This window comes from Notamacropus eugenii, chromosome 1 (genome assembly GCF_028372415.1).
Source record: "Notamacropus eugenii isolate mMacEug1 chromosome 1, mMacEug1.pri_v2, whole genome shotgun sequence".
In the NCBI taxonomy this organism is placed as follows: domain Eukaryota; kingdom Metazoa; phylum Chordata; class Mammalia; order Diprotodontia; family Macropodidae; genus Notamacropus; species Notamacropus eugenii.
In genome coordinates, this window is record NC_092872.1 from 595149990 (window position 1) to 595167654 (window position 17665).

At 38.9% G+C, this 17665-nt stretch overlaps 1 protein-coding gene across 10 annotated transcripts in view; it reads left to right on the forward strand.

The window, feature by feature from the left end:
- The window catches only part of RIN2 (Ras and Rab interactor 2), a 244203-nt gene that overhangs the window by 128898 nt on the left and 97640 nt on the right, over nt 1-17665 (forward strand). For all 10 annotated transcript variants that reach the window (XM_072634569.1, XM_072634565.1, XM_072634562.1 and 7 more), the window contains one exon: nt 11440-11532. In XM_072634569.1, coding sequence (XP_072490670.1) covers nt 11476-11532 — 57 coding nt within the window. In that variant the 5' untranslated portion in view covers nt 11440-11475. The remainder of the gene's footprint in view (nt 1-11439; nt 11533-17665) is intronic.

Consider the following 17665-nt stretch of genomic DNA (forward strand, 5'->3'; position numbering starts at 1 on the left):
GACTCTCAACTCTGGGCACACTAGCTGTCCACAGCTGTCACTGGCTGTTTCCATGACTGGAATTATCACCTTCCAGTCTCTCTGATTTCCTTCAAGTGTCATCTAAAGTCCCCCCTCCTTTGAAGCCTTTCTCAGTCCTCCTCAATCTTTTGTGTCTTCCTTCTGGGATAACCTCTAATTTATCCTCTGTTTATTTTAATGTTGTCACCTCCATTAGACTGGGAACTCCCTGAGATCAGAGACAATCTCTTGCTTTTCTTTATATCCCCAGTGATTAGCACAGCACCTAGCACATAGAGTAGGAGCTTAATAAATGTTTGTTGACTTGATTTGTTGAATGAATTTTGGGTGAATTAAGTATTTAAGATGTATATGGGCATGATCTACTTGAAAACTATGAAAATTTTAACAGGAAACAGCTAATCTTTTACCAACAACTCTTTATTCAAGAGTACATCTTGCAGTCATACATATCCCTAAAAGGTACAAAGAATATGAGGTCCTGTTACATTTTTTATTTATTGATCACAAAGAAATATTTGATTCAGTAGAGGACAATTTAAAGGCTTCTACTGCAGTGAAAAATCACTCATACGTACATTAAGATTACGTAACTTAGAGTGCCACCCACCAGGTTCACAATCTTGTCATCTATCACCTGGACTTCTGCAGTAGTTTGCTAATTGGTTTCCTTGTGTCCTTACAAAGTGATGTCAAGGTGATGTTCCCATAGTACACATCTGACCCTGTCACTGCCTTGGGCAAGAAAATCTAACAATTCTCTTTTGTCCCCATAATACTGTACACCTTGGTTTGGCTGTTAAGGACCTTCACATTGTGTCTGGAGCCTATCATCCCAAGGTTTATTATTGCATGCTGCTCTCTATTAGACAGTACATTCCAGAAAAACATGGTATTCTTCACTGTCTTGGCTCCTTTGCACAAGGATCTCATATTGCATCCTGGGCTATCTCCAGTTATCCTGATGAATATCAGGCCAGTAGACCCAGATCGCTGAGGAGGAGAAAGTGAGGCTGGTGACCTTGCACAGCCCTCCCTCACTCAGATCAAAGTCAACTGCAAGTCATGTCATCATCTTAATGTCATGGTCCTAATCAAGAACAAAGGACAAACACAACAACACCCTTCTCATGCCTCAAATACAAATCCCCATGAGCTCTGCCTCAGACTCTGTGAGGTTCCTCCTTCAAGACTCAGCTCAAATGCTGAGCTCGCTGTTGGTATTGGTACTTTCTGCCCAGAAAATACTTTGTATCCACATTGTACAAATTTTGTATCCATTTTGTGTCCACATTGTTTTCACTTCAATAGAATCTAAGTTCTTGGAAATCAAGAACTGTTTTGTCTTTTTGTCCTTACATCTCCTGTGCACAGTACCCTGTCCATAGCAAGTGCTTGATAAGAGCTCGTGAAATGAATACAAGATTCCTTACCAAATGTAAACACAGATCAGAATTTTCATAATCATATGAGGCACAGAATAAGGACATTCATGCTCTGTAAAGCTGTAAAGTATGTCCAGCAGGGAGTAAAGATGGAAAAGGAATTCCCTGACATGAGTGAGGTCTTATAGAGACTTCTATTTGGGGTGATATTAGACTGACTGTATCAAACCCCAGAATATTACAGGTCTAATTGGTGAGATCCATGATTACTTAAACATGATCATCCTAATAATTCATAACTGGAAGTATGCCTTATAATGGTGGATTTTCTAGCACGTTTATTTTATTCCTTTAGTTCTGATTTTGAATTGTATATGTTTTCCATTGATCTGTTTTTGTATTTTAAAAATCCAGTACCAGGTAATTCTGATAACTGTGCAAAATACAATTTGAAATCAAGCAATGTAATTCCCCCTTCCTTTTTTATTATTCATAATTCTCCTTAGTATCTTCTTCTGTTTTTTTCTTCCTTATGAGTTTTATCAGTTTACTCTGATGGAGTAACCCAGTGTTTTGATTGGAACTATGTTAAATTATTAAGTTATTTCAGTAGTGTTGACCTTTTTAGTATTTTGACTTAACCAAGCCCTACACATTCTATGGTTTTCCAGTGAGTTCTTTCTTACTTTAAAGTTGCTTTTATTGCTTTCATTATATAGATCTTATATGTGTTTAGGACATTTATGCCAAAATGTTTGATCATTTTTGCCATTATTGAAAATTCCATTTCCCCTCCTAATTTCTCCTATTTCTGTGATGGTTGATCTATGGAAATACCGATTTTTTTGTGTGTGAATCTGTCTTATAGTCTGTTCTCTAGGTAGTGCAGTGGATACAGGGCTGGATCTAGAGTTCACATTTGACTTATAAAAGATATGTAAAAAACTATGTGTTCCTGGGCAAGTCACTTAACCTCTATCAGACACAGTTTCCTCAGCTGTAAAAGAATGAAAATAATAGCAGGTACCTCCCAAGGATATTGTGAAGAAAAAATGAGATAACATTTATAAAACATTTCTTTCAAACCTTAAAGTGTTTTTTTTTAAAGCAAGCTATTGTTATATTATTAAACCATTGTTCCTTGAATGTTCTTCATTTGTACATCTCCCAGAGACGTTCCACCAGTATTTGTTGGCCCCTTCCAAGTCAAGTGGCTTGCTCAGGATCACAAGGCCAGTGTTAGAGGAGAGACTTAGGCTAGGTCTTCCTTACTTCATGTTATCTACCCCATTAGGATGTAAGCTTTTTGGGAGTAGGGACTGTTTTTGCCTTTCTCTCTTTCACAGTGCTTAGCACAGTACTTGGCACATTGTAAGCTTTTAATAAACGTTTGTTGACTGACTAACTGACTTCTACAGAAAGTAGGTTTATCACTTTATTGATTGTCGTATGTAGTGGTGGCTCAAGGTGTCTGAACCTTCAGATTCTCTTTGAAATAAAGATGCTAAGGCATTTGGAAAATGTGATATTTCTTGTATTCCATCTGCTGTGGGTCATTTCATTGCTCCTAGCGGGGGAAAAGGTAGGATAATAGAAAGAATATTGAACTAAAAATCAAAAGACCTGGGTTATGGCTCTGATTCTAGTACTTGTTTGCTGTGTGATAGGCTACTTGGATAAACCACTCAATTTCTCTAATACTCTTTATTTCTTCATCTTTAAAATGAGGAGGTTGCATTAGGCAGTACCTTTTGTCCTTTGTAGTTCTACAATTCTATTTAATAGTAATATTAAAGTATAAGAGGGAAGTATAATATATATCTTTGTATGTATGTATACATATATACGTACATATAATTTATATTGTGTTTTAAGGTTTACAAAGTGCTTTACAGATATTATCACATTTTATCTTCATGACAACCTTTGGGATAGGTGCTTTTATTATTTCCATTTTACAGACAAGCAAACTGAGGCAAGTAGACATTAAGTTATTTGTTCAAGACCATACAGCTAGTAAGTACTCAAGGTTCGATTTTGTCTTTTTGATTCAAGATCTAGAACTCAATACACTAAAGCCACCTAGATGCTACAAACACACATGTTCTTGGCACTTTTAGCTCATATTCTAGACATTTCTAGCTATAAAGCTATTTACAGGTTCTCATTTTATCTCCTACGTAAGTATGCCTTGCATATTTGCATGTTCTCTATCTAGTTCAACCCTCTCATTCTACAGTGGAAGGCCCAAAGAGATAACATAATTTGCCTGTGGTCTCACAGGTAATAAGTAGCGAACCAACACTGAACAAGATGCTTTGACTCCAGATCCAGAACCTTTCCCATTCAACCACAGTATCTCCCAGCCTCTTTCTTGACAGTCTCACTCTTTCCCAGGATGACAACTATCATCTCTATGAATCAGTCCTAAATCTATATTTCCAAACTCCTGCAGGACATTTCCCTGTGATTGTTTCACTAGTTCCTCAAATACAGCAGGCCCAAAACTGTTCCCTTTCACCCCAAATTTGCTCTCCTTTGACTTCCAAGTTCATGTCTCTAGTATTAATGTTATCCTGGACTCTGTCTTTTTTCCTTGTCTTTCATATACAGAGATGATGGCAGCTCTGTCAATCTTGAACTTACATCTATTGCCTCCTCTTTGCTCCTACTGCCACTACCCTGCTACAGTCCCTGATTAACACACACCCAGCCTGTTGTCCATAGTACTAAAAATATCAGAAATTAAAAATTTTTTAAATGGCTTCATGCATCTCTTTTCTTTTCCCTGCAGTCCATCCTTTATACTATTGCTAGATTATTCTTTCTTAAGCTTATATCATCATGCTATATAGTCATGCTAACCTGCTCAAATCTTTTGTGGTTGCCTGTTGCTTATTAAGTAAAGTTCAGACTTCTTTTCCTGGTGTTCAAGGCACTTACCACACCTGGGCACCACCCTGCTTCTGTAGTCTCATCCGTTAATTTACAGTTCAGTCGAAATGGACCTTTTTTGGATTGCCTAGACATGTTCAGGGCTCTCCTGCCTTTGTAATTTTGCTCACTTAGTTCTCTACAGCTGGAATGTCCTCCCTCCCCCTCAGTGCCTGCTTTCCTACCCTCACACCCTCATGCATGAAGTCTTTCCCTGATGCCTCCTGTTGGTAATATGCTTTTCTTTCAGACATGGCACTTTTCTCCTCATCCTTGTAATAAATTGTATCATACTTTCCATTATAGTTATCTGTATTTGCTTCTCTTTAATACAGTTCAGCCAGTTTTTATTAAGTGCCTACTTATGTGCCAGGCGTTATGCAGGGTGCTGAGGATACAAGGACAAAAAATGAAACTGGTCCCCATCAGGACGGGGACTATATCTTACCTAAATCTTGTATCTCCTTAGAGCCTTGCACAGTTCTCTCCACGTAACAGGGGCTTGATAAATTCCCATAAGTAGGAGGAAGGAAGTGAATTAGTGGTAGCCATGTTCCATGTCATATCACCACCCCCTTCTCAGAAACATTTTGCTGGAACTGTAATCCCCTTTGCAAGACTATCAGTGATTGTGATAGAGATCCCTGGGGGGGTAGGAGTATAAAGAGAAAAGCAGAAACATTTCACTTGCTTCCATATATGACAGCCAGAAAAGCCATATACCAAAGAATATTCTGACTAATATTGTCATTGTGCAGTTACTTCGTGATAATACTTTACAGGCAAGCAGAATCACAGAACTGCTCTACAGCATCCCTGTGCTGAGTGCCTGACAAACAGATTGAAGAGTTGGCATGAATCCAAAGAAGCCTTTGAGTCCCACTGGGGACAGTTCCTCTGAGAGTCATCCTGCTGACCATTGCCATATTTCATCCTATCTATGGACGCACATGGTTCCTGCGTACCTAACTCGCTCTTCGTTCAAAGAAGGAACTCAAACACAGAATGTTTTAGTAAATACCGTTGCTCCCCTTTAATAAACACTGTAGTATTACTGTTTCCATTATAGTTAGGACAACTGAGGCATTAAGCATGTAAGAGAAATATTCACAAACCCAGGGAGATAACAGTGGAGCTGGAAAAGAAGTCTTCTAGTTATCTGTCAAATGTTTTCATCCAAGTGTGTATCCAAGTTTTGAATTTAACTTCAGACTTTCTTTTAAAAATGAAAGAAAAAAAGAAAAAGTTTAAATGTTGAGCCAAGTAAAAACCATTCGCAGATAGGGAGACAGGATTTTTTTTATCTATTCACATAACTTGAATCATAACTAGAATATTAAGCTTGAGCTTGGAATGAATTTTTCTGTCCAATTTGTAAAATCCATGGTCATAGGAAGATAATCACAGAGACAGTCACAGACCCTTAACTTTGTCTATGCAAAGAGCATGCGCTTAAAGCATTTCCTAGCTTGCTTTGCCTCGCTTAATAAAATCCTAAAGTTTCAAATCATAAACATTTGGGAAGTGAAAGGGGGCAAGTGTGTGCATACGATGCAGCTCAGGCTGGTTATAGGAACAGATGGGGAAAGATGAGGTTCATTTCCCAGACTTGGTCCTGACATAACAGCCTGTATAAATTGCTTTCTTCTGCTGCCTTGACCTTGGATGGACCATATTTGTAATTGTATTTACATATCTCCTTGGTCTCAGGAAGGTACTATATAAGGACCTTCAGTATCAATTTACATTATTAAAAATGGAGATTGGAAATAAGCCATTGCAGTATGATCAAGGAAAACATGACATAGGTGAATCATATCTGTTACATGGGTGTATGTGCTCAAGGTTGGTAGAAATGAAAATAGAATGCTTTATTGCAAAAAATGAAGGGCTGTTGAAAGTGATTATAAAATTCCTAGACTAGATAGAGCTTTTTAACTGATAAATCAGGTATATGGAAAGCCTTTATAAGATTTTCAAAACACTTTACAAACATTAATTTAATCAACCAGTAAGCATTTGTTAAATATTCACTATGTGCCAGGCACTGTGCTAAATGCTGAGGATGTAAAAAGAGGCAAAAGACATTGCCTGGCCTCAAGTTACTTACAGTCCCAACCCTGGGAAGTAGGTGCTATTATTGTCCCCATTTTACAGTTGAAGAAACTGAGGAAGTCAGAGGTTAAGTGCCTTGCATAGGGTCACACAACTAGTAAGTGTTAGGCCAAATTTGAACTCAGATTTTCCTGACTGCAGGTCTAGCACGCTATCCCCTGTACTAAATTGCATCCAAATTAAATAGATATGGCATACGTAAGCTGTTGCTTTTAATATAATTTGAGCCATCACCTTTGTTTTGATTTTATATTTTGAAGCTGCAGCAAATTGGAGGGAAAGGATGAAGTCTGAAAAACTGAAAAAGAAACGATAGGGAGGCACCTTAATTTGACTCAGACCTTCCACAGCACTTTGCTCCCTTATGCATTCAGTGTTCTGGTGGGCAGTCAGCCAAGGAGAGAGAAAAATGGAGAGGTTCCAGTGTTTTAGCCTTAGACCATTTCACGGTTTGTTGATTTGTGTGAACTAGAAATTCAGGAACTCACAGTTCTAATCCCTGCCTGTCCATAACTTGCTGGGTAACCTCAGGCAAAGCACTGAACCTCAGCTCACCTCCTGATTTTGCCTTACTCAAAAAAGAATAAGCCCAGGGACCCTAAGTGAAGTGGGGAGTTTGGTCACAGTGTGTTTTTTACACAGTTTAAGGAACCAGTCCATGTTTACATCATAGGTGTATTTTACATCACTCCATCCATAGAGGTAGCTTGGTTTGCCATAGAAGATATTGTGGGACTAATGAATGAAGGACTGGGTGGCAAATGCATTCTTCCTGTCTTGGTCCTTTGGATCCAAGCAGATCAGCAAGCTCAGCTTATGTTACTTCAGTAACCTGATTGAAAGAGGCCTGACAGCTTTTTGGTGTCTTTTAGCTCAGATGAAGACTTTTTTGCTAGTGCTTAGCATCTAGAAGAATCTCTGGAATGTCTCTTTTTCCATATTTAAGAATTATTGGTACACTTTAAAGAAAACCAGGGGGAAAATGAAGGTAAAATGCTGTTGTCAGTGGGGAGAGCTTGCACAGGAACTCCAATGTGCTGCATTTTTGCTTCTTGATTCTAGCTCATTATTGGATGGTCCTCAAATAAAAGTTCTGGGGGGAAGTATTTGAAGCTACTGGTGGAAGGGAGAAGAATCTGAGGTCTTATAAAATTAAGTCCCTATTAATGATTGATCCAAAATATAATAGTTTGAGGTTTCTGGTAGAAATTAACTTTTAACAGTCTAGTCCTTAAATTAACCTCCCCATTCCAAATGCTGGATTTTAATAACTTAATGCCAAAATTAAAAAAGGGGGGGAGGGGAGGAGGAATTTTCATCACTGACCTGATGATCTCCCTTAAATTGTACTTGAACTTAATTCTTGTATTGTCAGGAGTTCACCTTGTTGCTCTAAAATTAGAGGCCTTTTCTAATACTTTCTCTTTCTTTCTACCTGGGACCAGGTTTTTTCAGTTCATTTCCTCAGACATTTATTACCTACAGATCTAAGAAGATGACGTACTATATACTTAGGATGACAAGCGTGGCCCTTGCTCTTATGGAGCTTAAAGTCTATTAAGAGAACAAAACACACTCACAGATAATTTCCTTGTCTGACTCCAGCTTAACTTGTATACTTATTGTTTACATTGCTTCCATTCTCATGCTTGTTATGTTGGTCCTTCATTCTTGAAGAGCACCACGCCATCAGAGAAATGATGATATAACTTACACTTGACTTTGATTTGAGTGAGGGAGGGCTGTGTAGGTCACCAGCCTCACTTTCTCCTCCTGAGCCATCTGGATCCAGTGACCAGATATTCATCAGGATGACAGAGACAGCCCAGGATGCAATGGGAGACCTTGACCTCATTAGGCTAAGGCTTATTGAGGTACTCACTTACGGTGTAGAATATAATTAAATAGGATAACATTTTGTCAAGTATTATGGCATTCTATATATGCTATTTTGCATCTATAACTAAAGAGATGGTCTTAAAAACAGGAAGACTAGGTTTCAAGTCCTGCCTCTCTGACTGATTTATCCTGGCTGTGTGATCCTGGGCAAGTCACTTGGCCAATCAGTGCTCTAGGCATTCTTTGAGACTGTAAATTTCTGAGAAGGCTTCAACATGCATTGATATATAAAGAATTTCTGTATCTGGGAGTTCATCTCATCATAGTTCCAGTCCCTATCCTTACCTTATCTCTCTTATCTGTCCCTGTTCCTTGTCTTCCTTTCTTCCTACTTGATGATACTTGACCTTTAATGTCCTGCTCCTGTGCCTCGGCAGGCTGAACTGTACCCCTTGCCTGAAGAACACTCCCCACACTTCACCTCCTGTCCTCTTTCAAGGACCAACTCAAGTTCCACCTCCTCCAGGAAGCCTTTTTCTGATCACTCTAGTAATCTGGAGTTTTCTTCCTCATCATCTGATTATCATGTATTTATTTTTGTTTATTTACTTGCATCCCTTAGTAAAATGTAAGTTTCTTGTGGACAAACATTGCTTCAGTTTTATTTTTATATTCCCAGTGCATTACATGTAGATAATAATTAGTAAATATAATTATTAATGAATAATAAATGCTTGTTGAATTGAATTGAATAAGACAGATATGAGAGGAATTTCTAAGTTCAACATGTTTAACTGAGGCATGGTTTAACTTAGGTATTTGTCTTTTAGGTATTTAAGTCAGGTAAAATATTTAACTTCTAGAATATGAACACAGTCCCTTGACCAGTAGGTAAAGCAGCTTCCTGTCATGCCTCATCAAAAAGAGTTAGGAAGTAAAACAAAAAGTTGTTGGTTTGTTTTTTTTTTAAACAGGCCTAAGAGACTTAGATCTAGAAGAGATTCCCTACCCCAATCTTACTCATTGGTTACTTAGCTCTTTATAGGCCTAAATTAAGTAGCACTCCATTGTCTGCTGGGGAAGAAAAAATTAGAGGTAGTCAGCTTGGTTGGAATGAGTGTACACTCTTTGCTGATGTGACTCTGTGTGTCAATGAATAATTCCATGCTACCGAAGGTTACTGGGCAGATCCTATCCTGCTCTGTGCTTTCTCTTTGGTATCTCTCCAGCATATGGACTTCCCGGATTAAATGATGAACTTCAAAGGGTTCAGAGTTTGGTCTCATTTCAGATGTTGAGTTGAATAATCTGAACCTCTGGAGTCAGCAGAATTGGACTAGAAATCTAAACGAGTTTTCTCAGGAGGTTTTTGGAACTTTGGCTTTTATCCCAGCTGCATCACCAAGTGGAAAGAAATACAGAATGACATTTCAGAACTTTTAAAGAGACTCAGTTAGATTACTAAAAATGGGTGAAAGTTCAGGAAGGATGGGTGGGTGGATTCTATATATTTTCATAATGGGAGTTCATCTATCTTCTCATAACTACAAATGAAAATGGACATGTCAGTAGCAGGGGGCAGATACCCCAACAAGTCATCCAAGCTGGCTGATCTCTCACTCTCAAGACAGTCTTCTATTAACTTTATGTCTGTTTTTATATGCTTTGGAACATCTTAGCTCTGTCTTTATCGTCTCTTTTGTCCTGCTTGGCTCTCCTTAACACTGCCAATAGTGGAAACAAAGCTGTTCCAAACCCTTTTAGTCAACTGATAACGCAGCTGGCACTGCCTTTGAAAGCCCCTTTTCCCACCACAGCTGGGACACTTTAAACTTAAAGGGGTTTTAGTTAGTGTTATATTTGGGTCTTTCCACCGTACTCATCAAGATTCAAATGGACTCACTCAGACTGCATATATTGACTCAACTTGAATAGGCAATGGGACAGTGATAGTTTTGTCATTAATAAAAGTAGTACTTATCATTTTTATTGTTATCATGATTCACTGCTGCATTTCAATTGAAAAAGTGAACTGACAGAAAAAATTCCAGTTTCATCAAAGAAAATATACATGGGTGAGGGGGAACATGTGTTTTACCATGTGTGTTCATGTTTGTGTATTTGCTAGAAAGGAAAACTGAGAGCTTTTTGAAAACTTTAGAAAAATTCTAAACCGGAATTGCCAAAGTCATGTTGTTCAGAGATGTGTGGTTGTCTCACCTGTAAATTTACTTTAGGCTGTGTGGTGGGTTGCAAAGAGCTCTTGGAGAAGGATCTGAGTTCAAATCCTACTGTTAGACCTGAGTGGCTTTCAATAAGTGTTGAGCCATCACTTTCCTCATCTGTAAAATAAAGAGTTTGGTCTTCATGATCCCTAGCATCTATCCTTTCTAGTCCCAAATCTAAGATCTCCCCTACACTTTCATGTAAACTTTGATTTTCCTCCTGGTTTGCCATTAGGCTGTATGCATGAACTTCCACATACTTGCTGGTGATAAATGAAAACAGTTTATTACTTCAATATAGTATCACATTTCACCTAAATCTCTCAAGTTTTGAGACAAAATAGAACTAATTTCTTCCCAAGTTGTATCCTTGAGGACTTTGCTGGAGTTTAGGGGTAAGCAGAGTTAATGACTGTCAAATTTAAAGCAAGTAGGATCTTCCCCCCATCCTAGGTATACAGTGCCATTCATTCTTTAGCCTTTCCCTGCTTTGAATTAGCCCCATTAAATCTGTAATCTTTGGAAGCAGTCAGTGGTGACATCTAACATTTGTCCTATCTGTACTTTAGATGGAAGTCAAGCAAACAAACAAGGACATCATTATGTTTTGGCATTTTCTCCTTTTAAACAAGTACATTAAAAATACTCTGAGACATATTGTGTCCATTGGAAAGTTGGGGTGAGGGGAAAGGGGAGAAGAGAGATGGGGAGCAGTACCCAGTAGCTGTGCCTTTTGAAGCAGAATGGTTACAGGAAATAATGGGCGAAAAGGATGCGGAAGGGCTTTGGTGGGAAATAAATGGCACTGTGTTGTTGACGGAAGAAAGATCTTGGCAGAGCTGTTGTTGTGACTGTTCCTGGGGCTTAGAAAGGAATTTCCTACAGACTGGACTAACCATTAAAAATGTCTCTCCTCTTAGGAGTCCGAAGGGCACAGAGGAACCTGCCTCGGGAGAATGGCCTCTTTGACAATGGCTACCCGTTGTCAGGACAAGAGAGGAAGCTTCTTTAAGGTAAAGGGAAGCTTTGATTCAGCTCACTCATTGCAGGCGGGTTCCCTTGGCTCTGCCAGTGGAGGTCTGCATGCAGTCCTTGCCTGACTCCCAGCCACAAAAGGAATTCCCGGAGCTTTCTGCTGAGCTCAGTTCCTTCACACAGCTGCTGTTTGTTATCCTGCTTTACAGTAGTTTGGGATTTTTTTATAATTTAATATATCAGTATAAACATAACACACATGGCTGAGGCTGAAAGGGATGCTGCAGTGTATATGACATTGGTTCTGTGAAACTTTATTTGTTAACTGGTGACTTCCCCCCCCCCCCCCCATGTTTGACAGTTTTATAAGGGAGTCTGCTTAAAATCTGGCTTTCCTTCATATATGCCTGGGCAATGAGCAACTTACATATTGCTGTCCTTACATCCCTAATGACGTGGGCTTATCTCACTGTCAAGTATGGTAGCTCTGTCAAATTTCACTGCCAGTTTAAGGAGATAAAAAACAAAATGGATGTTTAATAGGAGATTGTTGGATTTGGTTGGTTTTTTTTTTAAAAGAATTGTGCAAGGTGAAAGTTTTTGTTTTTGTTTCTTAAAACTTAAGGTGCTCATTTAAGTCATTTCTAACCAGAGGTTCAGAATGAAGATTAGGAGAACTCTGTCCTTAGTAGGTCTTGGCAGTGACCTAAGAATATCAGCCCATTAGAAGGCAATTCAGAAAGCTATGGCTTGTGTTTTAATGATAACTGTTTTTTATTATGTTTTTCATATTTGCTGAGAAAAAGAATCTCTCTTTAGTTATTATGGCTACCCTACATGTTACAATACTCTGATGCCTCCTTTAGGCACTAATAATAATGTACATTTATGTAACTGTTTAAAGTTTGCAGAGTTTTTTGCATGCATTATGTTATTATGTCTAAGAATATCCCTTTTGGGTAGACAGTGTATTATTTCTCCAGTTTGTAGATGAGGAAACTGAGTTTCAAAGAGGTTAAATGATTAAGTGACATTATTTGGTCTTAAGAAACCCAGAATGTTACTTTTTTTCTTTTATTTAATAGTTTATTTCTAATCTAACCTTCACACCATGGCTAGGAAATAGGTAAAATGGAGGCATAGCACAGTCAAGACAACAGAGTTGATCAAGTATGATGTCAGAGAGTAGCCTCCAGTTCTTGTGACCTGTCTTCCAGGTCTCTGCATGGCTCACTTGACCAAAGATATCTTTTTGACTCTCAACGCCACCAGGATCCTGCAGTAAACCAAGGTCCCTAAATTAACCCTGAAGATTAACACGATTTTACTAGCCAGTTACCAGTTTGTACTGCACAGAGTATATCAATCTCTCTTTAAAAAAACAAAACAAAACATAAAACATACTTTATTGCTGACACACTGTCACAGTGCATGTGGCTCTATTTACAAAGATGACGTTAACTGCTTTCTCAAAGTTAACTATACTAATGTGAACTCACCATTTAATCCTTAAAGAGTAAGTAGCTTTTATTCTTGGGTAATAGTTCTCAAAGTGTGGTCCAGGACCTGTAGAGATCCCCAAGTCCCTTTCATGGGATCAGTGAGGTGAAAGCTATTTTCATAATAATAATAATGTCTAATACAAGAAATATTGATAGAGTATAAGCCACATAAATAAAAGCTTTTAAGGAGATGCTCAATTTTCAAGAGAATAAAAGGGTCCTGAGGCCACAGTTCTGACACTCCAGGGTCAAACTCATAAGTGGAAAATTGTAGTTTTGCTAAATGTTTTGTTACAAAAGAAAAACCATGTTTTAGAACAGAGATATAAAACTGACCTGTAGACCCCAGGCCCATCCACCAGCAACTCTCCCAATTTGAACCAGATTAAAATGTAATTGGAAACTATTTAATAAAATGAATAATACAACAGAACGCAAACAGTCTTAAATTGTAATTTTCAACATCAGTTTGTGGCTTGCAGGTTGGCACCACTATTCTGGAATAACTGGGCCTTTTGTCAAAAGTGAATTTTTTAGTATCATAATATTTCAGTGCCTCTTCTCTCTGTCATGCTGTGTGAGTGTTCTTTGATAAACTAATGATACCAGTGTATAGAATGTTTTCAGTTATGTTTTTGATTCAAGGATGAATTAATTCCATAAGCTTTTTGGTTGTTTGTGTCATTTATGGACCCAGCCCTTGTCATTTATCTCCTGCTTTAAGCAAAACATTAGCCAGTAAGGGTTTCTGGATTTTGTGTATCTCTGAAATCCAAAGATGATCATTTGAACCTTTCCCTGAGAAGTATTTTTTTTTCCCAAATGCTCCTCTCACAGACTTTCAGGATTGATTTATGATCCAAAAGGTCCCCTTCCCCTCATTCCTAAGGTAGTTGAACCAATAAAGATACATAAAGGGCCAGGATTATAGAGATCCTATTACCTTCCCTTGGATAACTGACTGTAGTTATTGTTCTGGTACAATAATATATTAAAAACTTTAAAACAGATGTGCACAATCTTACCCACTGACCATCAGTTTCCTCAACAAGTTATAAGAAAGACTATTTCCTTTCCCCCAAAAGGGGTGGAGGAGACACTCCAGACCAAAGAGTAGTTAAGAGATGGGACAGGAAAGGGGAATTGGGGCCATATTGTGGAAAGATTTAGAGCCAAGCCATAAGGAAGTTGGGTTTCACCATGTAAGCAATGAGGAAGTATTTGTATGTTTTTGTAATATAAATCTTTGGGACTTAATTATAAATTGTAGTTATGTATGCTATTGTCATGAAAGTAATTTTATAAGAAAATATAGTGTCCGGGGTGGGAAAAGACCTAGGAACCATCAGCTAAAATGAGAAACATGCAAGAGTCATGAAGTCAAGGGACCACTTCTAACTTTAATTTCTCTTTACCTCTCCCTTCCCACCAACACACCAAGGCCTTTCAGTTCTTCCTTAAAAATGTCTTTGGCATATGTCCATTTTCATTGCTACCACTATAGTTTTACCCCATTCTTCTCCCAACCTTGTCCTTGACTTTCTGGACTTTCAAACCACACCTTGTCTACTGAGGGTTCATCCCAGAACTTCCCTAGGATTAGGAACCAGCCTACTCATTGTGGGATATTCTTCTGATAGACCTTTCCCCTTTGTCATAGTGGTGAATTATTTCTCGAGGTTCCGTTTTAGGGAGGAGCCCAGACTAGCCTGCCTTCATTCTCCTCCTGGCCCAGTTCATGACTTTCTGGTCTTCAAAATCCTGCCCTGGGTTGGGTACTTTTCACCTTCCTCCTTCCTTCCTTCCTCTTTTTCCTCCTTGCCTTTGTCAGCTTCCTTTTTGAGTGTTATTTTCTGTTCTTGGAATGTAAGCTCCTTCCAGGCAGGGCCTGCCTTTTTGCTTGCATTCATATCCCCAGGGCTTAGCCTAGTATCTGGCACATAAAAAGTGCCTATGATATGCTTATTTCTGCCTGCCTTCTTTCCTCCTTTCCTTCCTACCTCATCTCTGTATTATTACAATAATTTCCTAACTGGTCTCCCCGCTCTACTCTTTTACTCCTCCAGTCTGTCCTCCATGATACTGTAGATTAATTTTCTTAAGACATTGTTTTGATCCTACTCAAAATTTGAAACATTCCCTATTGTGTACATAAGAGCTTCTGATCCCAGCTTTCAAGGTCCTCCAAACTCTGGCCCTGAATTGCCTTTACAGACTGAGGTTGTACTGTTTTCTTACAGGACCCTGCTGCTCCACCAGAATGACCCTCCTGGTCTGCTCACTATCACCCCTCCTCCCCACTTGCTGAAATCATACCCATCCCACTTTATTCAGTCAATAAACAGTCTATAAATATTTATTGAGGACCCACAGTGTGTCAGGCATTGTGCTAGGTTAGGCACTGGGGATACAAAAACAAAAAAGAAAGACAATGATTGCCTTCATGGAGCTTACAATGCAGCGGGGGAAAACAGTGCAGAAAAGGAACCTAGAACATGGAGAAAGGCAAAAGTACCCACTACAGGGGTATGGTGGAGAAATCCACAGGAGTGTGTGTGTTTGTCCTTCATTGTGGAAGACCATGCCATCAGAGAAATAATGACATGACTTGCACTTGACTTTGTTTTGAGTGAGGGAGGGCTGTGCAGGTCACCAGCCTCACTTCTCCTCCAGAGCCATCTGCATCCAGTGACCAGATATTCATCAGGATGACTGGAGATGACCCAGGATGAGGCAATTGGGGTGAAGTGACTTGCCCAAGGTCACATAGCTAGTGAGTGTCAAGTGTCTGAGGTGAGATTTGAACTCAAGTCCTCCTGACTCCTGCACTGGTGCTCTATCCACTGCACCACCTAGCTGCCCCCCACAGGAGTTTAGCCTGATGACAAATGAAGAGATGGCTGGTCTGGGGGCCCTTCTTAAAGGAGATTCTGGGAGTTTCCTGGAGGCATGATGGACAAGTTCAAAGAAGTGAAACTGGGTAGGAAGTGAAATTCAATCCTATCTTCATGAAATACTTCTGATTATACTAATTATATCCTATTTTCTTACTCTGAGCTTCTACTAATATATATTGACTTTACCATTTATGTAGTTCATAATATATCATGCCTTATCTGAGACACTTACCCAGTGTTTACATATATCTTTCATTCAAGAAACGTTTATTTATTAAGCACCTTTTGTGTGCAAGGATAGAAAGTTGGGATAAGACATTATCCTGAACCTTGTGGGACTTAATATTTTAATCTTATATAATGTTTTGTACAGAGATATTGTAAATTCCTTCATAAAGCATACACACACACACATACACACACACACCCCTCCCTTTTTATGAATGGAAAATTACTATAAGGTTGAATGTACTTTCAGTTGGAATGACTCATTTATGTTGTTTTACTCAATTGCTTTGGGGTATTGTGCATTGTGAGGGAGGTGAGTATTTGGTGTGTCAAAACAAAAGTTGTCAATGACATTTTTGTTTAATAATTTATTTTTAAGAGTGTAAGTACTATAGGACAGGAGTCATTTTCTATATTTCTTTATATCTCACACAAATCCCACCCAGTGACTTTTGCAGTAAATATTCATCAAAGAGGATGAAAGTGACATCACAGTGTTGGGGTCAAGGTACTGTGTGCCCACAACTGTGGCTGATCAGTCCAGTTTGAGCACAGAAGGCTGTACCACAGGTCAGGCACTTGGGATGGAGATGTCTCTCAATTTGCGCATCTCACTTTCCCTGTGGGATTCTGCATACAGAGTGAATGAATGATGAATGAATGAATAAGAGTAAGAACAGGGAAGAGGTTGTGAGAAGACCAGAAAGCTCACCCAGGCCTTTTTCACCAACTAGAAAGCATCTCAGGGAATAAAGGCAGAGCAGTGACATTTGGTACCTACAAGGGACTCTTCATGCATTTAAATCAGCTCAGTGGCAGAATGATTAAGTACTTTTGAACTGGAGCTAAGCTTACTGAATAGCATGAAATGGTATTGATTTTCTTCATCAGGGTCTGGCTTGTATTCTGAAGCTCTTTTACTGTGCAGAAAAGTTTTGCTTCTTCTGAAAGGTTGTCTGTGCGTGCTAGAATTCAGTGGTCAAGATGAGGGATTGGGCCTTACCAAATAAATTAGAAAAGAAATGGGGGAGAGAGGCCAGAACTCTAGGATATGACTTTTGATGGAAAGAAGCAACCTTGGGACTTGCTGCAATAAGGGAACCCAAAATCTAGTAGGTGGAAAGCAAGAAATCCCTGGAATAATGTGCTAAGGCCCCGTCACATCACAGGAAAGTTGCAGCAGAAGCCAAGAACAGCTGTTAATAGTGAAGTGGAAAGGTAATTCTTTGACCCAGTAGAAACAGTAGGGGACAGATGCATGGAAGGACCAGGATGAAGAACTTAAAAGATGGCTCAACATACTTCTTGTGGTTGGGCATATACCAAGAACTGTGAGTTGGATTTTGGCTGCAGGTAGAAAAATTCCTAATTGTATGAACCTGGAGAAATTTATCTTCGAATCAATAGCATCTGAATTTAAAAGCTTTAAAAGAGGCCTTGGAGATCCTCCAGTCTGACCCAGCTCCTGTTACAGGTGAGGAAACAGCACCAAATCCACTGAACAGATAAGTTTAAATTTACAAAATTGGTTTATGACCTGATTT